Source organism: Podarcis muralis, chromosome 17 (genome assembly GCF_964188315.1).
Source record: "Podarcis muralis chromosome 17, rPodMur119.hap1.1, whole genome shotgun sequence".
NCBI classification, from domain to species: domain Eukaryota; kingdom Metazoa; phylum Chordata; class Lepidosauria; order Squamata; family Lacertidae; genus Podarcis; species Podarcis muralis.
In genome coordinates, this window is record NC_135671.1 from 12080269 (window position 1) to 12103885 (window position 23617).

General features: G+C 46.1%; 1 protein-coding gene across 1 annotated transcript; it reads right to left on the reverse strand.

Annotated features, from left to right (window-relative positions):
- Window positions 1–325: 325 nt before the first annotated feature.
- Window positions 326–23083, reverse strand: LPL (lipoprotein lipase). Its single transcript, XM_077921731.1, has 10 exons — window positions 22800–23083; window positions 16131–16306; window positions 13941–14120; window positions 12814–12925; window positions 11205–11438; window positions 10809–11051; window positions 9006–9126; window positions 7333–7515; window positions 4138–4242; window positions 326–2544 (listed from the first exon to the last, which is right to left on the reverse strand). Coding segments are annotated over exons 1-10 (1464 nt in total). The 5' UTR covers window positions 22909–23083; the 3' UTR covers window positions 326–2543.
- Between the last annotated feature and the right edge of the window lie 534 nt (window positions 23084–23617).

Sequence of the window (23617 nt, forward strand, 5' to 3'; positions counted from 1 at the left end):
TGGTAGGGATCCTAGGACAATTTGCACCTTATAAACAATTGATTTGAAATACCTCGAAGCAAAAAAGGACTGATTTCCCCCCATGGACTGTTCTAATGTATCACACAGAGTTTTCATTTTCTCAGTATTTTGCTGGGATTTTAGTTATATGAATGGACTGCCCATCCTATTTAGAGGGCATGTTTATGGAGACAGGGTGTTGCTTGCAGACGGGATGAAAGTGTTAATTTCACACATATATTCCAGTGCATTGCTAAATTTCTTTCTGTAAGTATGAGTATAAGTTCTAGTTCCCCACCTGTTCCAAAGAAAGTCATGCCAGTGATTTCATTCTAAATTAACTTTTAATAAGCTTTCATATTTCAGTGTAGTACAAAATGGAGATGCATCTTGGGGAGGAGGAAAGGTTTTTCATTGCAGCATTTTTCATATAACTGATTGATAATTTCTCATTTAGAAAAATTGGCACTTTTTTTATTATGCATATAGCCGTGATAACTTCAGCAATATATACAAACTAACCTTTTGGCACATATACATACAGGTATTTTACAGATAATAAATAAGAACATTTAAAGCCTAGTTTTATTTTCTCACATATAAAATACTTCACCATTTGGTGATCAAATGCTGTTGATATTTATATTTGATTTTGCCTTTAAATGTGCAATTCATAATACATTTATAGATACTGAACCCTCACTTTTCAGGAATTTGAAAATGGAAGTATGAACTTTCGTCAAGAAGAAACACTGCCTCATCTTTATAGATCTCCTTCAGTACTTAGTTATCAAACTCAAAATTATCATGCCTACACCATAGTTCATCAGGGCATAGAGATCATTTTTGAGCCAACTAAACTATTATAAATTCTTTTTTAAAAAGAATGTTCTTGAAGGATGCAGTTTGTTGTGTTAGACTGGGTTACGTGCGTACTGGACCACAGTTTTGTCGCCACACACAGGATTTTGGTAACAATTTATTTGTGACATGTTTTTGCTCAAACAATGAATATTAAATGTCAGACAGCCCCTCGGAACAAGAGATAGAAGGTCAGTACATATATATTTCCAGGTATGCTTTTTCCGGTATCCTCATAAAACAGCTTTTTGTTTTAACTGAGTTATCAGCTACAAAACTGAAATGATTACTAAAGTATTTTGAGCATTCTAGTAAATACTACTTAGGGCCCCTTTGTTTTATAGCTTGTCCATGTGTCCATGACTTTCTGATTCAAAGGGTGTAAAGCTTGTGCATAATATGAAAGTGTGCATATTCTAAAAGTGTGCAATACTGCTTTTTGTTAAAACCTGCATGATTTCAGACAAACACTGTTATTCAAGGTTCTGCTGTTCTTCATATTGCTGAGCAACAAAAGAGGTTCCATCCCCAAATTTAAGTATACCAGCAACAAAGAGGTGTTTGTCCTTTATCCTAGTCCTAGGAACAATGATTGCAGCTGTAACAATTGCTCAAGACTAGGAGTTGTCAAATTGAAATTGATAACGGAAATAGTGTTCCTGCAATCATTTAACACACAGTTACTCCTATTTACTAATTGCTTGGTACAGTGCCAGAGAGTGCATATGTTTTTATACAGATGCACTACATTCTTGTTTAAAAAATGAAGATAGGACATTTAAAAAAATGCTAGCTTCTTCTCTGGAAAATTTATTATCCTATTTAAAAAGTAAGTGTTCAATAAGTAATACCTAAGTGTACATAAGTGCTGACCAACTGCAGAGACTTCACCATGCAGTCTTTCAGTCATGCTCAGGGTTGGAGGAGAAATGTATATAACAGGAATATGTTAAGTGAGAACTCTATCTATTGCCCTCCCCCTTCAAGTGAAATTATTGCCTTTCAGTCAAAGGATGCAACACTGAATGAATGACCTGAATGGAAATTGTCCAGCATAATGTCCAAGTGATCATTAAAAAAACCTATAAAAATACAAACTCATCAATTGAAGTATCTAGCCTTTCAATAAATAGTTTTGGTTTTTTTTACACACAGTACATTATAAAAAAGTGAGAAACTTTGTAACAGGGTGGTGTGACAATTATGGTAGTTTGCTCTCAATGCAATGTGAGAGGCTTCTTTTAAAAAAGAACAATTGGCTAGTGTGCGCTCTTTTGCATACTGAGATGTAACAAAAATGCTCTGACCCAGAGAAGGGCATCCCCATATTTTACAGTAGGCTTCTGCACGCATATCATTTGCTGGATCGGGAATACAGTGAAGATTTGAATTCTCGTTGAAAATGTTGTCTATTGCACTGCATTCATTTCAGTTGGGTGTGCGTTCAACTGGGCAACCCCAACCACATTCTGGTGCAACCAGTCTAGAGCCTGGGTTGGGCGAGAGTCTCTTAGAGCAACGAAGAAAGTAGACAGCATTGCAGAAGACCGATAAATATTTCAATGGGTTCAGCCCCTGAACAGCCAACATATTGGCTCTTTCCCTGAATGGAACTTCTTCACCCACTTGCTAGTCTTCGAGGAACTCAAGCGCTGATATTTATTTCGTGACTTGACCTGGTCTCTAAAAAGAAAACAATGGGGTGGCAAAGAAAGAGGAACATGAGATCCATGGGCACAGCAGGATTGAACTTGGGGGTGGAGGTGGGAACTGCTGACAGAAGGCAGAAGAGGGGGCAGTTAAAATAGCTTGTCGGCATGAGCCCACCAGGGTTCAGTATTGTGGGATGTGAAACACAAGAGCAGTCAAGTACAACATCCCTAGAGTGGACATCAAAGGGGATGTCTGGACCAGCCAGTCGGAACTTCCTGTTTCTCCTAGGCTGGGACAGACTTCCTCTGCATGTGACTAGAGTTAGGTGTGACCTCACCTGCAAAGGTAACCAAAGAGCAGGACTGGTCAGCCATCTCTCTGTGACCACATTCGTCTTTGCTTCCAGCCAAGAGAGGACAAAGGAGCTGTCTCCTTATGGGATTGTTTCCAGGTGTATATTACTTTTGTAACTTAGGTCTGCCTTCTGGGATCCATTTGTGAACAGAATGTGTGAGTAAACTCTTTTTATACTTTTACAGAAGACTGTGTCACGTCTATCTTTTTGTGAGGGACTAAATGGGGAATTACCAAGGAAACGTATTTTAGAGGCTTTAGCAAGCCTGAGCAAATGCATCCGCTGTGCAAGTTTAAAAAGGGGAATGTTACTCAGCTAAATTGTAGAACTTGTTAACAGAAGTTGGAAAGGGTATAATCAAACAATATATCCTCTCCTGATTCCCTGAACATTCCCACAAGTATTTGGTGGTTTGTGCTTTTTTTCCTCCCCCTCAGAATGCAGAGCATATGTTTGAATTATATCCCATGGAGGACGCCTGCACACAATCAGAGAGAAGCGTTATGTTTGACTTTCTCTACAATGCCCTAGCAGGTTACGTACAGAATGAGGAGAACCCTGCAGTATGTGCCGTCAGTGGACTGGGGGGGGGGGGTCTAGGCTAGCCCCTTAAATGTTCCTCTGGCACCTCCTTCCCAAAGCCCAGGAAGCTTCTGCCTGGCTTAGGGAGAGGAGCATGCTGCTCCAATGGGTCCAAAAGCCCTCCTTCCACCTTCCCAAAGCCAGGTAGCTTTGGGAAAGAGACAGCAGAGCTCCAGCATCCTGTCAGAGGCCTGACACCTCCTTCCCAAACCCCAGAAAGTTTCTGCCCAGCTTAGGGAGAGGGGCACGATGCTCACACACACACACCGACCCAATCGCTCTCAAGGTGGCACCTCTGGCCCCATCACCAAGGTATAGTCTAGCAAGAGTGTACCACCTGATTTTGCTTATAATGGAACTTGGCTCTTAATCACAGTTTAGGAAGAGCAGGCATGGGTTGGATTCTACAGTGACCTGTGTGGTGGAGCTGCTGCACTCAAGATACTAACCTTGCTAACTAACAATGCCTCTGCTGCAGCTTGCCTGAATCAGACTGAGATGGGGCAGAGCAGTGATGATGTAAGGGCTGTGAGGGCACACCAGCAGAAGTGCTGCTGGATCATGTCCGCCACTGTTCCTGTGCAGTTCCAAACCCACCACTGCCCTACCCCACCCACTGTGAGAAAGGTGGTGGCAACTCATCACTCGTGACCGAGTTCTCAGTGACACAGCTGCAAAGTTCTTACCATGAATCATGATCAACGGAGTTTTTTCCAAGGCATCTCACGAATTCCACAGCTCCGCCTCCTTTTTTGAGGTAAGAGAATCCTTCACGAGAGCAGAACACCAACCTGCAGAGTACACAGAATATTACCATAGCTCTTTCCCGATCCATCCTAAATGCAACGTCTTATTCTCTTGTTATTTAATCTGTTTCTTACACTGGAAAAGTCTTCTGAATAGTGGCATTTTATAATTGAGGCAGGGGGAGATAGAAGAAATAAAGTAACATGTTAACCTATGATGAAATTATACATATGGCATTTTCAATTATTCCAGAGAAGCAAGTTCTGCTTACAAACCACAAAGATTTTGCGGCATGGACCTGGTCCGTATTTTGTAAAACATTTAATACTGCAAGCTTCCATTGTATAGTGCAGAGCAGAGTATTACAATTATATACTCCCACTGAAGTCTGATCTTTAGCAGAAGACTAAATTAGAAAAACACTGGGGGGAAATGTTGCTTGCTGATTATCCTATTGACACTGTCAGCAAACATATATGGTAAAAACTTTTACTGGACCATATCACAGCATTTCCTCCTTGCTTGCTGCACAATGTATTGATGCATCCTTCCACTCTAGAGGACAGGAAGCCCACCTCTATGCTCTCTGGGAGTTTGAATATATGGAACTACCTTATATCAAGACAGTCCATTGGCTAATTGAGCTTAATATTGTCTACTCTGGGAGACACTCTAAAGCAGGGGTCAGCAAACTTTTCAGCAGGGGACTGGTCCACTGTCCCTCAGACCTGGGGGGGGGGGGGTGTCGGGCTATATTTTGGGGGAAGAAATGAACCCCCACAAATAACCCAAAGATGCATTTTAAATAAAAGCACACATTCTACTCGTGTAAAAACATGCTGATTCCCGGATTGTCCGTGGGCCGGATTTAGAAGGCAATTGGGCCAGATCCAGCCCCCTGGCCTTAGTTCACATACCCATGGTCTAAAGCAGTGTTTCCCAACCGGTGTTCCGCGGCACACTAGTGTGCCGCGGAACGTTGCCTTGTGTTCCGTGGGAGGGAGGCGGGCGACTCGGGCGGCGAGAGGCGGGGCGGCGGCGGCGAGCACACGCGGGGCGGCGAGCGAGCTCCCTCCCACATCCCATCGCCGCTCGCTTCGGCCGGCCTACTGGAGGAAGGCGCAAAAACCTTGCGCATGCGCAGGCCTTCCGCCTGCGACAGCCCAGTAGGCCGGCCGAAGCGAGCGGCGATGGGATGTGGGAGGGAGCTCGCTCGCCGCCCCGCGTGTGCTCGCCGCCCGACTCGCCCGCCTCCCTCCCACGGCACACCAGCCTACCTCCGTGGGAGCGAGGCGGGCGAGTCGGGCGGCGAGAGGCGGGGCGGCGGCGGCGAGGAGAGGCCGCCCAGCGCGGGGCTCTCGCCGTCTGCCTGCCTGGCTGCCTGCGAGCTCGGCGGGCAGCGCTTGCGCCCGCCTCGCGGCTCTCATTCCCTGCCCCTGCCAAAGCTCACCCAGCCAAGCCGCGCTCTCCTTCCTGCCTCGCTTTGCTGCCTCCTCCCCCCACACCCCCAAAGCTTGGAGGTTCCCCGGCAGGAAGGAGGGAACTTAATCCTCTCCAAGGGCTGCGGAAAACAGACATGCAAATGGGGGCTTGCCAGCTCTTCAAGCGCCGCCGGCTTTCTTCGGGAATTACCGCCCGCCGAGCCCGGTAACGCTGACAGGCCGAGCCGCGGGGCTTGGCAGCGCAGCCGGCAGAGTGTGGGAAAGGGCGGCCGCCACGCGCCGGGCAAGGCGAGACTCGACGGGGAGGACACCGGCAGCAGCGCCCCCCCCCCCCAGAAACCTGCTCCGGGCAGGTAATTCACAGAGAGTGGACAGAAGGAAGCCTTAAAGGGCTTCAGCCTCCCAGAGTGGCGGGGAATAATAATAATAATAATGATAATAATAAAATTGACAGGGGGTGTTTTTCTAGGTGAGGGGGTGGGGACTGTAATAACAAAAAAATCAGCTCTATATCAACCGCTGTTTTGCAATGAGGAATTGCAAATAAGGAAGATCAAAAGGAGAATGGTTTTTTGGGGGGGACTCTCTTCCTCTTCCTCCTCCTCCTCTCGTTCTTGCTCCTCTTCCTGGCAAAAGGGCTGCTGAGACCCCTTCTCTCTTGGGTGCCGGTGGGTGCTGTGACGTTGACGCTGCTGTGGCAAGTGCCTTTACTTAGCAGAGTGCATTCCCCTTTACACAGGAGGGGAGGGAAAAAAATTGAAACTTACACTTTCGTGCGTCCCTCCCGGCGCGACGCTGCGCACTGACGTCACGGGGCTGTAATGGTGGTGTGCCTCGAGATTTTTTTCATCAAACAAGTGTGCCTTTGCCCAAAAAAGGTTGGGAAACACTGGTCTAAAGTGTCCAGAGAGCACCAAGTATTCCGCTCACGGAATGGGCTGTTCCTCTCCATCCTCCAGCATCCCCAAAGCAGCTTATAACAAGAGTCAGAGCACCCTCAAACAATGTGGGATATGGTGTGGCAGGCTGGTGGTGGTGAGGGGAGTCAGCCTCCCTTGCATGAGAAGAACTGCCTTTTGCTCACATGGTGCACCTCATGGTGCCAAGGTCTCTCTCAACTCTGCTAGTAGAGATGTTTTAACTCAAGTCTGGTGGACCCGTGGAACTCCGATATTGCTGGACTATAAATCCCATGTTCCCTGACCATGGGCCATGCTAGAGGGCCACAGGTTCACCAGCCCTGCTTGAACACATCTGGGTTTCCCATCTACAGAAAATTTCAGCATACCACTTTCATAGATCCAGTTACAGATAGGTAGCCGTGTTGGTCTGCCATAGTCAAAACAAAAAAAAATTCCTTCCAGTAGCACCTTAAAGACCAACTAAGTTAGTTCTTGGTATGAGCTTTCGTGTGCATGCACACTTCTTCAGATACCTGAAGAAGTGTGCATGCACACGAAAGCTCATACCAAGAACTAACTTAGTTGGTCTTTAAGGTGCTACTGGAAGGAATTTTTTTTTTGTTTTCACTTTCATAGAGAATGAATAGATGGCAACTAGTCCTAGATGAAAGCAAAATGAGCTGCAAGGTAAATGATACACACACACACACACACACACACACACAGAGAGAGAGAGAGAGAGAGAGAGAGAGAGAGAGAGAGCGCCATAAGGCACAATCCATTCTCTTACTTTTTCTGGGTTTCTCCAGCCTTGACTCTGACTTTTTGGATGCCAAACTCAGGAGTACCCCACCAATCGGCCCAGTCGAGAAATGAGCCTTTCTCCCACTGGATTTTGACAATGAGCAAGTCCCCAATGTCAACTTCTGTGTATATCAGGAACGAATGGGTTTTGTTTGTGGAGATCTCAGGCCTGTTAAAAAAGAAAATCTATGCTTAGGCAATACGCCTCTGAAACATAAGAATTCAGTTATCTGAGAATGCAGTTGTTTCTTAAATGAGGAAACATGGAAAGGACTAAGGTGCTGGCTCATAGGACATAGCACACATCGTATCAAACACGTATAGGAGCAAAGATGTGCCACTAAATAATCAATTCCACCCACTATGTCAATCCTTATTGCAGCAACCACGCAGGCACACTAGAGAAAATAATAATTTATTATTTATACCCCGCCCATCTGGCTGGGTTTCCCCAGCCACTCTGGGCGGCTTCCAACAAAACACTAAAATACAATAACCTATTAAACATTAAAAGCTTCCCTAAATAGGGCTGCATTCAGATGTCTTCTAAAAGTTTGGTAGTTATTTTTCTCTTTGACATTTGGTGGGAGGGCGTTCCACAGGGCGGGTGCCACTACCGAGAAGGCCCTCTGCCTGGTTCCCTGTAACTTGGCTTCTCGCAGCGAGGGAACTGCCAGAAGGCCCTCGGCGCTGGACCTCAGTGTCCGGGCAGAATGATGGAGGTGGAGATGCTCCTTCAGGTATACTGGACCGAGGCCATTTAGGGCTTTAAAGGTCAGCACCGACACTTTGAATTGTGCTCAGAAATGTACTGGGAGCCAGTGTAGGTCTTTCAAGACCGGTGTTATATGGTCTCGGCGGCCACTCCCAGTCACCAGTCTAGCTGCCGCATTCTGGATTAGTTGTAGTTTCCGGGTCACCTTCAAAGGTAGCCCCACATAGAGTGCATAGAGAGCCCCACATAGAGAGAAAGTAGGACAGTGGCTTGCAACATACCAAGCTGAGACAACTCAAAACGAGAGCAAGAAGTAGAGACAGAACACATTGTTCATTAGCATTATTAGACTACGTCTCACATGGGAGAAGGAAGTTCAGATTTAATTTTAAATCTGTGGTGGACTTAGGTGCCACTAACTGTCTAATGACTGTAATCTTTGTACACAAAGATACGATTAGAGGAAGTCAGCAATAAAAATTCAGTTATCTATGAGATTAAGTCACGAGACATAAGGGCATAAAAATACAGCGCCTATTGAAGCTGAACTCTTTTTATTTTATTTTAAAGTGAATGGGTGGAGATCTACATACACAACTCATAGCTTTATCATTTACACAACACAACTCCTAAGTAATTTGAAGCTTTTGCCATACCTGGTCAGTTCAGTCCCACAATACAGAAAGAGGCAAAGTGATTTTACTCTCTGCCCTGCGTAGCTCTTTAACTATTTCTCAAACTGGATGGCTGCCTTTGTATGCAGAAGTGTTTTGAGGCGTGTGTTTTGGACTCAGTCAGACTACAAGATGCAGACTGAGAAGCAAGCCTCTGCATGACTGATTGATTATAGAGTCTCTGCATAACTCTGTGTGTCTGTCTGTATGTCCATACATTTGACATTTTTCTACTACCCAAAAGAAATGCAGTTGTTTCTCAATACTCACAGTGAAATTGCAATATTCTCACTTTCATCCTTCGTGCCATAGAAAGAGAGACGGAATTGCTGGTCTTTCTTGGTTGTATTCACCTTTGCGAAAAAATGGATCTTGACTTGGTAATGATAGACTAAGCAACAAAAAGAGAGACAAAAGCAACAGATGAAAAACCTAAATTCAATTATTTTTAATTTGAGTTAGAAGCCACTACTTTTATTCAAGCATATCAATACTTCTGCATCCAAGTCACAAAGTCAGTTTTATAAGATTTATTCACCATCAGTTAACAAAAGATCATAAAATCCATTGATAATCACCTTCTGTATCATGTGATGGAAAGGTGGGGTATAAGTTTAACAAATATATCAATTTATACCCAATCATAGAATTTTATCTGATTATCGCATATCTTGCATTGTAACTGCATTCTCGACAATAATGCAATGAAGTAACAATGTCAATCAATCAGTCAATTTATTGTGCATGGCCAAAGGCCTTTAAAATGTACAGCTGAGGTCAAGGCAAAGCTTTCCTCTGAAACTGCATGACATGCCCTATAAAAGTCTACAGCATAAAAAGTTTACAGCATGAAATTTTAAAATTGGAGAGCATTAACATGTCTGGAAAGGGGCTTCTTAGCTGCCAGAGCAAATTTGGGCACCAGGTGTGTATCTGTAGATCTTTATCAGAGTTCGACTGCCACTTCCTAGGGGGATTGGCCCTATACTGTATACAGTGGGGGCAAATCAGCAAGTAGCACATGATATCCTCAACCTGATTGCATCCATAAATGCACTTGCGTCCATATTGGGAATTCCCAGGCACCTCCCCTCTAAGTATGTTGAGGGCATCTGTTGGAACCTTAGTTCAACAAATGCCCCACTCAGTCGTGAGAAAGTCAGTGTCTCAAGGTCTTGAATGGTTGATCTTAATTTGGGGGTACCAGGTAGATTAACAAGCAGCTATTATGGATGCTCTATCTTGACTGGCATTCTGGTCAAAGTTCCAATTTCTAAGGTCTTGTGAACTTAGGGCTAAATATTTATCCATTTGGAGATTGTAAGCCCTAAACTTATTGCGACACTTTTGCACCCAGCCACTTGTTTTTAGTTGCTCTAACCAGAACACCTTAATAGGAATAAGGCCCTAAGAGGCATTTAGTCTGTGCCAGTATCTAAGGTAAAGGTAAAGGGACCCCTGACCATTAGGTCCAGTCGCGGCCGACTCTGGGGTTGCGGCGCTCATCTCGCTTTACTGGCCAAGGGAGCTGGTGTACAGCTTCTGGGTCATGTGGCCAGCATGACTAAGTCGCTTCTGGCGAACCAGAGCAGTGCACGGAAAAGCCGTTTACCTTCCCGCCAGAGCGGTACCTATTTATCTACTTGCACTTCGATGTGCTTTCGAACTGCTAGGTTGCCGTCGCGGGGATTCAAACCGCCGACCTTCTGATCAGCAAGCCCTATGCTCTGTAGTTTAGACCACAGTGCCACCTGCGTCCCTTAGTATCTAAGGTAGGCTATATCAATTCCGGCTGTTATCAAGGAGAGACCCAACTCAGTTCAGAGGTGGGCCACCAGCAAAATTAACAATGTCAGATCCAGACAAAACAGCTGGTATGGCTGCATCCTGCTTCTCTCCTTACTTGGGGAAAGAGAGGCATGATTCATGTGGAAGGTTCCTGCACAAGCTCCTTTGAATAAGTAGTACCTATGCAAGAGAACTACCAGGCTTTTCCATCATTCTCTTTAAATTATCTATATTCACACAAAAAAAACCCTCAGAGATTAGAATAGAGAAAGTCACCACTTTTACCTTTGTAAGGCATTTGACTTCGAGTCTTCAGATACATCTTGGTGCCCCGCTTGCTTCTTACTCTGTTGGCTTTGTAGCCCAAGTTGTTGCAGCGGTTCTTTCTGCAGCTCAAGCAGAGCCCTTTGTCAAACGCTTCTTTTGAGTTGCAGCGATAGGCCATGATTGGTTTCTCCTCGTACAAGAGGGAATCGATGAAGAGGTGAATGGAGCGTTCATGGGAGCATTTCAGCAGCTGATCTGCGTCTTTAAGGAAAAGGAAGCCATTACGTTACGGATGCACAGCTTACAGATGCACGCCCTTTGTTAAACAACATATACAATATATGCAGTAAATGGCCTCCAGTTTTGACTTTATGGAGGCCAAAATCAGCAAGTTTCAAAGACTTGAAAACTTACCCTGAAGTCCTCCTTCTGCAATCAGGAGCAGGGCTTGCGCGACGTTGCAACCAGGTTGGAAGATACCTCCATTAGGGTAGATATCAACATGCCCAACAGGCTTCTGTATTCCAATGCTGCGATCTGGGGACCCCCTTGTGAAAGTGTGCAAGACATCTACAAAGACAGCGTCATCTGGGGAAAGGCGTACGGATGCCTCAGCATATTCAAAGTTAGGGCCAGCAGGATCTAAACCTTAGGAGGGAAGAAAACTGTTAGAAATCCCTGTAAGTACGATGCTTTTGTACAGCACATTGTCTAAAACAGAGCTTCCCAAACTTTTCATGTTGGTGATACCCTTTTTTAAAGACATACATCATTTTGTGACACAGTAATTCAGTTTTACTAGCAAACCAGAAGTTAAACTAACCCCTTTGCAGCCGCAGGAGGAGTGCAGGGAGCGTTCACATGACACACCTACACACTGCAGCTGGCACACTAATGTGTCGCAACACACAATTTGGAAAACTCTGGTCTAAAAGAATGAATATTAGTGGTAGAGTTCCATAGGCTGGATTCACCTAACCTTGCATTCTAGCAGAAGCCAGCACAAGGTCTCCCGCTAGCCACATTACATGTTGTATTGTCCCATCTATTCGGCCTTCAGGGATGCGATGTTACAAATTATTCCCAAATCAATAGTCAACTCTGAGGACCAAGTAAAGTTTTTACTGGTGGACGCTGATCCACGGATTTCTCACGTGGTAGCGGTCTTTGTGGTGAAGGCTATGAAAACTAGGGTACGGTTCCTGGAGGAAACAGTGAGGTCCCTCCCATTGCTCTCTTAACCTGTTGCTGTATCTTCTTTCCTGAATGGTGGGTTTTTTTGGGTAGTTTCCTTGCTGGGACAGCATGGCATGAATTTTAGCTTACTTTTATAATTTTATTGTCTATCTTTCAATAATGTTTTATGGTATTTTGTGTAAAGGCATGGACCTCACAAATTTAATAAACTTGAACTTGAAGTGTCTCCCGCTAGCACAACGGGCCTTTGCCCCCTCTCTTTCCGCAAATTCACTCTACAGGATTGGAAAAACCCTAGTGGGAGGACAGGGGAGATTTGTTTTGTCAGGAAAGTAGAAATACTTGTACCAATGGATTGGTGTAACATTGAATTCCTCCCCCTTTCTCATTCAGTTCAATGGTAAAATTCCCATGGATATAAATAGCTCTCAACTGCACCTGCGCCTGCCCTGTGGAACGCCCTCCCATCAGATGTCAAGGAAATGAACAACTATCTGACTTTTAGAAGACATCTGAAGGCAGCCCTGTTAGGGAGGTTTTAAATATTTGATGTTTTATTCTGTTTTTAATCTGTTGGGAGCCGCCCAGAATGACTGGGGAAACCTAGCAGGATGGGCGGGGTATAAATAATAAATGATGATGCTAGAAACAGACTCCTATAACTATTAGCACTACTTCCCATTTCAGAAAGGTTGTAAAGCCTTTATGTAACATTTTAATGACTCTTTCCTGGTTTTGTTCTAAGGATAATTCATTTTGTAACATGGAAGGAACCACACCATTCAACCTTTCCTTTTTTAACTCAATGGCATCAATATTTGCTTACCAGTAATTCTGTTAATCTTATTAGTGGTCAGACTCCCAGCAATGCCAGCAACATGGGCACCAAGGCTGTATCCCAGCAAATGGACTTTGTTCAGTGAGTAACTGAATTGCTCCTATAAAAAAAATCATATTAAAAAGATTAAGCTCTAAATCTATCGTTTTTATCTTGCTTGACACTGAACAGCCGATGAACTGATTTGTGACAGGGGCCAGCCTAGCACTTAAGCTGCTCCCAGACTACACACACACACACACTCCCAAGTCATGCCCAGCACTGCTTTGCACCTTCATTGAGTGCTTTTTCCTGCCTGGAATAGGTCCTTGAACTCTGAATATGCCTCTTGCCTGCTTGGATGGAGGCTGGAGAACAGTGTGTGAGTGTGTGTGTGTGTGTGTGTGTGTGTGTGTGTGTGTGTGTGTGTAGATACCAACCACAGTACAAAGGTAAAGTTCACATTGACTGCTATGCCCACTTTTGCTTCCGGTGCTTCCCAGCACAGGAATGAGGCTCCCAGAAGGTTGTCTATACAAGAACGTGGCCCTCACCCCTGATTTAGACCAAAAATACTACAGCAGGAAGCCTACCACAAACCCACTCAACTTGCGCTAGAGCAGGGTACATCTCCCATCATCCCTAGCGAGCAAGACCAGTGGTCAGGGATGATGGGAGTTGTAGTCCAAAAACAGCTGGAGACCCAAGGTTGAGGGACACTGCACAGGAGCATGGCTACTATTCATATATCCAGGAAACTAGGAGACAATCTACACATGAAAAAAGGACAAAGAGGTGTGATCCTTGCCAAAGTGTACCGCTTCGAGCTGCAGCTCGGATTCTCAGATGTTCTTCCATATTAAAAAATCCCTGGACAGAAATCCGATAGGACGGAAAGAAGGTTCTCCAGTCTGGCCTTCTGCCCAGTCTATATGCAGAACGTTACCTCCATTGGGAGAATATTTAAACATGTAATTGCCCCACCTGCAGCCCCATGTGGCACACTTCAAGAGATGCATTGCTAGAGTTCACTGACTGCATAGCTATGCTTTAATATATAGCGTTTGTAGCACATATTCTACACCTTTAACCTTCCTTGAATGTATTATGCACTAAAATGGAATGCAACTGCTTACCTCCAGCCAGTCAACAAACTTGGCAACATCTTCTCCCACCTCCTTTGTGTAGGCAGCAGAATCTGGATAATGTAAGCTGGATCGAGACAGCCAATCGACGACAATAACATTTGAATGGGGTTCCCTTTGATACAGAGCCTTTACCAGCTTGGGGACCCAGCTCTCGTACATGCCAATCACCTGCAAGACAGGAATATAAATCACATTATTCTGTCTCAAGCTGTCACAGGGAGCTCCCAACCAAGGAAGCAGTGTGTGAACACACAAGATTAACACAATTTTCAAAGGTTTCCAGTGTGGGAACCGAAAAGGAAAGCATGCTTGATTAGGGAATTATATCACAGCAGCATCTAAGGTATATTTTAGGGGGATGGGAATCACCGAGGACAGATTTCAGCAGTATTAGTACAGTAAGTAAGCTTTACTGTACAAGCCAAATGCCATGACAAAACCATAGAAAAGAAATATATATATATAGCTGTAAAGGTAAAGGGACCCCTGACCATTAGGTCCAGTCGTGACCAACTCTGGGGTTGCGGAGCTCATCTCGCTTTATTGGCCAAGGGAGCCGGCGTACAGCTTCCGGGTCATGTGGCCAGCATGACTAAGCCACTTCTGGCGAACCAAAGCAGCACACGGAAATGCCGTTTACCTTCCTGCCGGAGTGGTACCTATTTATCTACTTGCACTTTGACGTGCTTTCAAACTGCTAGGTTGGCAGGAGCAGGGACTGAGCAACAGGAGCGGGAATTCAAACCGCCGACCTTCTGATCGGCAAGCCCTAGGCTCTGTGGTTTAACCCACAGCGCCACCCACGTCCCATATATAGCTGTGTGTGTGTGTGTGTGTGTGTGTGTGTGTGTGTATATAAACAGCCACTGCCTGAACCATCAAAATCATAGAATGCAGATGCACACCTAGACTGGGGACTCCACGCAGAACACACAATTTTCCAATTTAGACCTATTATTAGTATAGTGAACACACACAAAATTCCCTGTCACAAGATGTGGTGATCAGTTGTAGCCTAGATGGCTTTAAATAAGAATATAAAACTCTGCTCGTCTAGTCCAGCATCCTGTTCTGACAACTGACAACCCGTTCTCTCACTGCCTGTGCAAAGCCTGCAAGCGAGACCTGAGCACAAGGTCTGCCCACCTGCAATTCCCAGCAACTGTCATTCGGAGGCATGTGGAGGCAATGGAATGGAGGCAGAACGTGAAAAATCTACCTAAACAGAACTGGACACATTTACGAAGGATAAGTCTACTATTCACCATGAAAGCTAAATGGAAACCGCATGCACAGAGGCAATGTATCCCTTGAATACCAGGTGCTGGAGTCAAACAAGAACAATGCCCTCGTCTTAATGCTCTGCTTGTTTAAGGACCAGGGCTAGTACTGGGAACCTTTAGTTCCATATGGGGCCCTGACAAGTGATGCAGCTTAGAACATCTTCCCAGCAATGAAGTATTCTCAAGCTCTGGGTGGCCCTGCCTTATTGGGCCCTCCTGAATCAGAAAGCCTTCCCTGTTTGTGCTGGGACACTACCTGAATAGTAAGGTCTTTCAACAGTGGTGTGTTTCTTCTGTGCCTGACTTCGCCCCTTAGCCCTGACTCTCTGGCTCTTGAACCACCTCTGACAGCTGCCTACAGCTCACCCTTGACAGCTTCTTGGCTTCCAGAAGTACCTGGCTGGCCAATGGTGGAAACAGAATGATGGACTAGACCAGTGTTTCCCAACCTTGGGTCTCCAGCTGTTTTGGCACTACAATTCCCATCATCCCTTTCCACTGGTCTTGCTAGCTAGGGATGATGGGAGTTGTAGTCCCCCAAAAAAGCTGGAGAACCAAGCTTGGGAAACCCTACACTAGACTGGCCCTTGCTTTCTCATTGAACTCTGCTGCTCTTATTTTGCTAAAGGTTATGATACAGTTATTTTTGAAGCTTAATATTGTGTTTGCTGCAATTTACTTATAAACACATAATATGTATTTCTAAGAACAAGTCTAAAGACTTTTTAATACTAAATGGAACTCAGAAGGCTATCCGCCACCCAGAAATGTGACAAGTATTTGAAGTGGTATAGCATAGGAGAATGATACAGAAAATTCGCTAATAGACTCTATTCAAACGGCTCTGAATCAGAAAGCAACTGTGAAGCACCAGGAGATGTGCAACCCCTCTTACCGTCCATCCATGTATAACCACAAAGGTTTTACTGGTATGATTGAAGCTGCACTGCGATACACTGGTTTCCTGGCCAGGAACTATGAGGCAGGTGTCTTCATCAGGTTTCCCAGGTGTCCTTAAAGAAAATTTGCTCTCAATGCTGCTGAAGTCCCACTTTTTGTCCGTAGTGCTCCCTAATGTGAGAACAAAACATGAAAACATTAAAATGACTTAAAAGAAAAGGAACGCCAGCAAATAATGTGATCGTTCTGCATTGCACACACAGCCTGTGTGGCCATAGTTCTCTTGAAGGGTCTTCCTTGAGGATGGTATGGAGGGTGGTGGACCACTGTCCCCTGCCCATCCTAGGATGCTGGCAAGACCAATGCCCACAGCTATCATTGCTTTAGCAACTGTATTAGCAGCTAAAGAGGCAGATGGGCCACCCTGTTTCTGATTACTAGCTACGATGGAATGCATCAGCATGTAAATCATTTGCCGTACAAAGAAAACACATACCATTATAATTTAAAAATTTATCACATTACCAATGGTTTTTTTGTTAGCTCAGCCTTGCAAGTTGATTCACAAACATTAGTAACCTGTCTGCATGTGTGTGTACACAACACAGTTCACAAAACACAGTTTATAAAAGCTTTCCTATCTTGTGTGCCTGGCTATCTACAAACCCCACCATCATCAAATATTTTACTTTACTTGAATCAAGACATTTAGACTTCACTAGCAGCTTCCATCTTGCTCTTTAACAAAAGGGGCAGACAATATATTTTGCAGTGAAGGTTGCTTAATTTTAACATTAAGCATGGTCTAATCTCAGTTCTTTGCTGAATAGGCAGCTCTTGATCTGCTTCTACCTATCAAATATTTATTCACCTTTTCATAACATAGCAAATGTTGGTACTACAGCTGCCTTGTTTATCTAACTGTGTATTCAATTCGTTGTTTCACATAAAAGTTTCACAATGTTCTGGGAACGTATTTGTGGAGTGCTGTTCAGAACTAGCAAAGGAAATGACGAAACCACAGTGTCTAATATATGTGTACAAGTAGAACAGAGACTTGGAGGCTGAGATTTTCAGCCACCCTTACAAAAACTGTCATTCTATTAAATGTATCCTAAGATGTCTATACACAAAAATATTGAAATGACATGTTTTCCCACTGAAATAAAAAATGTTGAACCTATTTTTTATTATTAATTATTATTATTATTAATATACCACCCTACACTTGGAGGTCTCAGGGTGATTCAGCCCATCATATCCAAGTAGGCCAATGGTCCCTCTAACAGTTATATGTTTAATACCCAAACCTAAGCTCTAGGTGAAGAAATGCCAGCATTTTCAAAGGGTGCTTTCCCATTTAAAAGTTAAACATGCGTATATTTGCAAAATGAGTCCAGCGCCATATTCCTTGGGTTGAAATCAGTAGGACTTTTGTCTCACTGGCTTCTGTGCATTGGTGCCAGGAAGGCTAAAAGGTGTGTGTAGTGGAAGGGAAGTAAAGGAAGCAATTAAACTCATTTATTTTTGTGGAAATTATTCTCAGACTTTGGAATCTGTGACTCTTTGGCTCCCCTGCCTCTGAAGGAAAATATTTTAGTATGGCGGGGATCACACATGCATTTATTAGAACTAAATAAATTTTAAAATGAATTTTTTTCCATTTGTTTATTTTACATAATGCCTTTCAACCTGCTAGGACTCACTGCCATCTTCAGGGAGCTCCCTTTCAAGAGAAATACATTTTATTCCTTCAGTCCTAGGTGAAGAATTTTGGTTCAGGCAGGCATTCCCAGGTTTATGCTGTTTAATGGTACAGGGTTTCTTTTTTTTATGTTGACTGGTGCTAGTTCATATTACCGCTTATGATATTTTATGGCAGCTTTTGCACCTCATTGTTCTCAGTCTCAAGTACTACTCACAGTAGCCTTGCAAAACAAAAGCATTGTCTCCTCAACCTATTGCCAGTATATGACTGTTATTAAGATTTCTATAGCACCTTTGAAGAGCTCAAATAAATATGAACTGTCTAGACCGACTAACAGTCTATACACCCTAGAACAGAGCTTTAGAGTCGCGACACGTTAGTGTGTCAGCTGCAGTGTGCAGGTGTGTTGCGTGAACGCTCCCCGCGCTCCTTCTGGGGTTGGTGAAAAGGGGTTAGTTTAACCTCCAGTTTTCTAGTAAAACTGAATTACAGTACTGTGTTGCGAAATGATGCACGTCTAAAAAGTGTGTCACCCACACAAGAAGTTCGGAAAGCTCTGCCCTAGAATCACAGAATTCACCAAGCAAGTAAAGGTTAGTGGGAATGTTTTCCCTATCTCTGAAGTACAATTTCCGTACTTATGGTAGGAATGCTAAGTAAAGGGTAAAGTGACCCCTGACCATTAGGTCCAGTCATGACCAACTCTGGGGTTGTGGCGCTCATCTCGCTTTATTGGCTGAGCATACAACTTCCGGGTCATGTGACCAGCATGAATAAGCTGCTTCTGGCGAACCAGAGCAGCACACGAAAATGCTGTTTACCTTCCTGCCAAAGTGGTACCTATTTATCTACTTGCACTTTGACGTGCTTTCGAACTGCTAGGTTGGCAGGAGCAGGGACTGAGCAACGGGAGCTCACCCTGTCGCGGGGATTCGAACCACCAACCTTCTGATCAGCAAGTCCTAGGCTCTGTGGTTTAACCCACAGCGCCACTCGCGTCCCTAGTAGGAATGCTAGCAACCATCAAAAGCAGGGTTAACCACCAAAAGCAGGATGCAACACTAACACATCACTTGCATTAGAATTACGGTAATATTTTATTGCTGCAATTTGTAATGCCAATCATCTGGAGGCCCAATCAAAACCTCCAATCAGGGAGGGAGTTAATGTTTTCCGATGAGCCCCACACTTTCCACCTGACACTGTTATTAATCCCAGGAGAGAAGCTTCATTAGCCACTAAAAATGAAAAGAAGGCTGCTAGTTTAAAATCAGGGAAACACTGCAACCACCATTCATATCAGCTGAGCACAGAAGGAGAGCATTTATTGAACTTTGTGCACAAAACTGCTGCAATTTACATGAACAACAATACTCAAAATTTGCAACTACTGTATCAGCATTTACACAAACTGTGTATTCCGGAAACAACTGCTACAGATAAGAAGCTGGCAATTCAGCTGTTAACTGACCAATGTTTTGTTAAGTTATTGCTCACAAACTTTCTATAATTCTACAATTCACAATAAAATGAAGCTTTGCCAAGTTCCTTTCAAGTACAGTAGTTATTATTTCCCCCATTATGAAAATGGGGATAATATGTATTAAATAAGCTACATTATTAACTTAACTTCCTGCAGTGTAAATCACTGACTTTATGATCTAACACGCTAGGAAGGACACAAAAAAAGATGCTGTGATCAATGGCTGGCAAGTGGTATGTTGTAAACAGCTTCACTGATTAGGAACAAAAGCCCACCGACTGACACCCGATGGTGAACCAGAGGCCAAGCCTAATCTTTGAGAAATGGGTGTTTAACTTGGTTGCAAGTGAGGTATTTTGCAAGGGGGGGTTAAGAAAATATTTGGGGGTTTTCCTACTTGACTAAAGAGTTCTCCTTGTCATTCTTTTCATTTTCTGCATTTTAGCTATGTATGCTTTCAGAGCACAGCACAGAATTTCAAGCTGATGCTGTATGGTCCCGTTCTGCCCAGTTTAGACTGGTGGCCTAAACTTTTGCTGGTGGAGTACACAGAACTTAACAGTACAGTGGTACCTCGGTTTAAGAACAGTCCAGTTTAAGTACGATTTGGTTTACAATCTCCACAAAACTGGAAACAGTGTCCCGGTTTGAGAACTTTACCTCTGTCTAAGAATGGAATCCAAGTGGTGGAAGGGCACTGGCGACGGGAGGCCTCATTAGGGAAAGCGAGCCTCGGTTTAAGAACAGTTTTGGTTTAAGAACGGACTTCCAGAACTGATTAAGTTCATAAACAGAGGCATGGCCAAATGTCTGCTGCCCGCAATGTCCTCTAGATCTACAATGCTGGTCTATTATGCTGGCCTCCCAGCTGGCAGTGGTACAGCACAGGTATGCTTGCACTGCGTTTGAATCCATTGTAGTAACTTCTGGAATGGAACTCCCACCTTACACATGCAAAATAAATGTGAATGCCCCCCCCATATAAATAAAGAAGCCTGAGCAGGACATGCATGCTAGTGTTATTCACAGAGCAGCATGAGACAAACTCTGAAAGAATCCACATGTGCTCAAATTATTGCCCACTTCACATGCCATGGTAAGTCAGAATTTGGTTTGCCATTACCATGCAAACATGCTGCCTCCCGGAGAATTTCCCTCTGTTTTGTTCCTTCTCAGGCTTATTATGTCAGTATGGCACAGCAACTAAGCCAAGGTTTGGTTTTGTGTGTTGTGTGAGCCCAGGATCATGGTTAAAGGATCTCCTTCACTACAACCTGCTAAGCAAGCAAACTGTAAAATGAACCTTGGCTTCAGAATATGTGAAACTAGGGAAGGCAGAACTTGCCGTTTCTACCCATCACAAATCTGTTAAAAGCACATGAGTCCTGCCATTTTGCACATGCTGCCATAAAACTGGAATAATGCAACATGAAAATGGAATGTGGTCACAGGGTGACTAATCTGTAATATGTAGGCCTGAATGCTGAACACTAACGTACCAGATGGTAACTTGTTACCTACAGTCGTGAAAGGTGCTTCTAAAAAGCAACAAATAGGTGCTTTTTCTGGACAAGCAACTCTGGACTTTCAACAACTGTAGCAACTCCTACTAATGCTTTTAAATTATAACAACAACAACATCCCCAAGGAGCCCAGTGGGGTGGTGGTTGTTAGCGAAAGTACTTTACTAGGAGCATAGATACCAGAAAACAAGGGCTACATCTTACAGATAGAAAACATGCAGTGTGCACAGTGTAATTAGAGAAGCCCTCTGGTAACACTTTGCCAAGTTTTGTGTGGGTTGTGTGAGGGGTGGAAGGGAGAATTTTAGCCACTGTCCATCTATCTCCCTTGAACTGCAAATCTGGTGTACAGCCAGTCTCTCTTCCATCCTTTCAGCTTTCTTCCCGGCTCTCTAAGGGTTGCATCTGGAGATTGGGGTGTGTGTATTGGCCTCCAATGGGCACAAGAACATAAATGCGCGTGCATGAGGATTAGACGACTGACTTCCAGCGCACCCTGTGGAGACCAAAACACCCGCGAAACAGCGCTTTCCCCTTCCCTTCCCTCTCTGGTTACTACACAACTTTCCACAGGCACTTCCTCCCCCCTCCCTCCCTTGAGTGGCGCTTTCATTTTCCAGGGAGCATCCCAGCCAGGCTTTCCCCGGCACGGAAGCTGGAGCCGAAGCCGCAGCCGCTCTCCCTCCGCGCGATCCCTCCCTCCTTCCCTGCCTGCACCGGCTCCCAGAAGCCCTTGAACCAGGGTGACCTTGGCCCACGTTCCAGGCATTCCTGGGCTCGCGAGCGGAGGAGTTACTAGCGGTCACCAGCAGCAGCCGTCAGCCGGCGGGCCCCTTCCCCGCCCAGCACACTCCTCCGGAGCGCGCGGGTGCCGGAGGAGAGCCGCCCTGCCCACTCCTGACGCGGCGGCGCCGCCGACACGAGGAAGGGCGGCGGGCAGCAACAAGGAAGCGCGCAAAAGCAGCCGAGGGGCGGGAAGGAAGCTCGCGCCTCGCAGCGTGCGCGCCCCGAGCCACAGAACCTGCGCCTCCCCGACGCGCACGCCGAGCCCCGCAAACCCTTCGCCTCAGCGCGCCTTTCCTTTTCGGCTCAAGTTCCGCAGGGCGTCGAGCTGCGGCATCGTAACCCCGTCAAGCGTTCCCAAACTTCTTTATGTATCCTAACCCGCCGCTGCCGCCACTTCCATTCCTTTCGCCCTTCTTCCCCTCTCTCCCTTCCGCGGCGCCTCACATTTCCCCGCCAATACGCACAAAACTGCCGCGCCAATGGTCCAACCCTTCTCTTAAGGGCGCCTCATCACCGAGAAGCCCTAGCGGGCGGGGCAGGTTCGCCACCAAACGGCACACCTGCTTCTTCCACAGTCCCGGGCAAAAACTGAAGTTGCCTCATCCCGCGCGCGCCGGACGCGTGGCTGGATTGCTTGCGGAAACGCGGACTGTGCCACAAGCCCATACAGGGTCCTCCGCGCTTCTGCGCATACCTTTCCCAGGTATGAACTTCCCCGAACACCCCCCCCCTCCCCGCTTGACACTTGGCACCGTCCCGGGATGCCGGAGGCGCCCAGGCACTCAAACTTGGGAGCCAAGTCCCCTGACGTCGGCGCGCATTACTTCCGAGTGAGCTCGCCCTGTCAGCCGCCCTTCCAGACCCACCGCGAAAATTGGCGCCCGCTTCTGACTGACCAGCGCCCCTTATCGTCGCGCTCCAGACGTCCGCTTGTCCTCCTCCCGCCCTCTCCGCCCCTCAGCCGCCTCCGCGGGTTCCCTTCCACTCCGCCCGCTCGACGCGTCTACCTGCTACTACTGCTCGCCTTCCCGCCACCCCAAAGCCAGCGCGGGCGCCGCGCAACCCTCCTTCTCTCCCGCCAACCGCAGCCAGGTTCGCTTCGCAGAGCGCTCGCTGGTCGCGTGGCCGCCTCGCTCTCTGGGCTGCGGACGGGTCTGCACTTACTTGGGACCGAGGTGGTGCTGGTGGCGGCGGCGTTGCTGCTGCTGGGGGCGCCGGGCTGGGAGGCGAGAGCGACGAGGCACAGGGCTGCCAGCAGCGCGCGCCTGTCCATCGCTCCGGAGACCGGGCTGGCAGAGGCCGGGTAGAAGCTCCGCGAGCGCAAGGTGGCGGGCGGCGTCCGTGCGGGAAAGTTTCCCCTCAAGTTGTGCCGTGCGAAGGCGGGGAGGGTTCGGAGGGCGCCCTCGGAATGGCACGAAGGCAAGATACTCGCGCTTGCCCCCCACCCCGCCCAAGCCGGCGCTTTATAGAAATATGCAAATGAAGCTCGGCACCTATTGGTTCGAGGAGGGGAGGAGGGGCCCGACCCCTTGGCTGCGCGAAGCGCGCGAGGCAGGCTCCGCTCAAACAGTTCTGCAAGGCTCGCTTCCTTTTGGCGCAGCTGGAGTTGCTCGGAGCCGAGAAGGCAGTGGGCGGAGGAATGCCTTGCAAGCCCCAAACTTAAAGGACGAGGGGCTGCAAAGGCGCGGAAGGAAACCACTGGCGAATTGAATTAAGATGCTCAAGTGTCTCCCCGTCCCCGAAGTCGCGACGTGGATATAGGAAAAATCCTTGCTAAATCAGACCTGATGGGGAGATTCATGAGCGGGACCAGACGGACTGGTTTGGTTTCCCACCTGGTATCTCCTCCCCAAAGCTACTATACTTTCATCAACACCTGCGCATGCCAAAGTGGAATCCCACTGTGTTCAGGCCAGGAGAACTTCTGTCTGGGGGAGTTTTGCGCAGGGTTGCAGCCTTAGTCCCGCAAAGGTGGGGCGGGG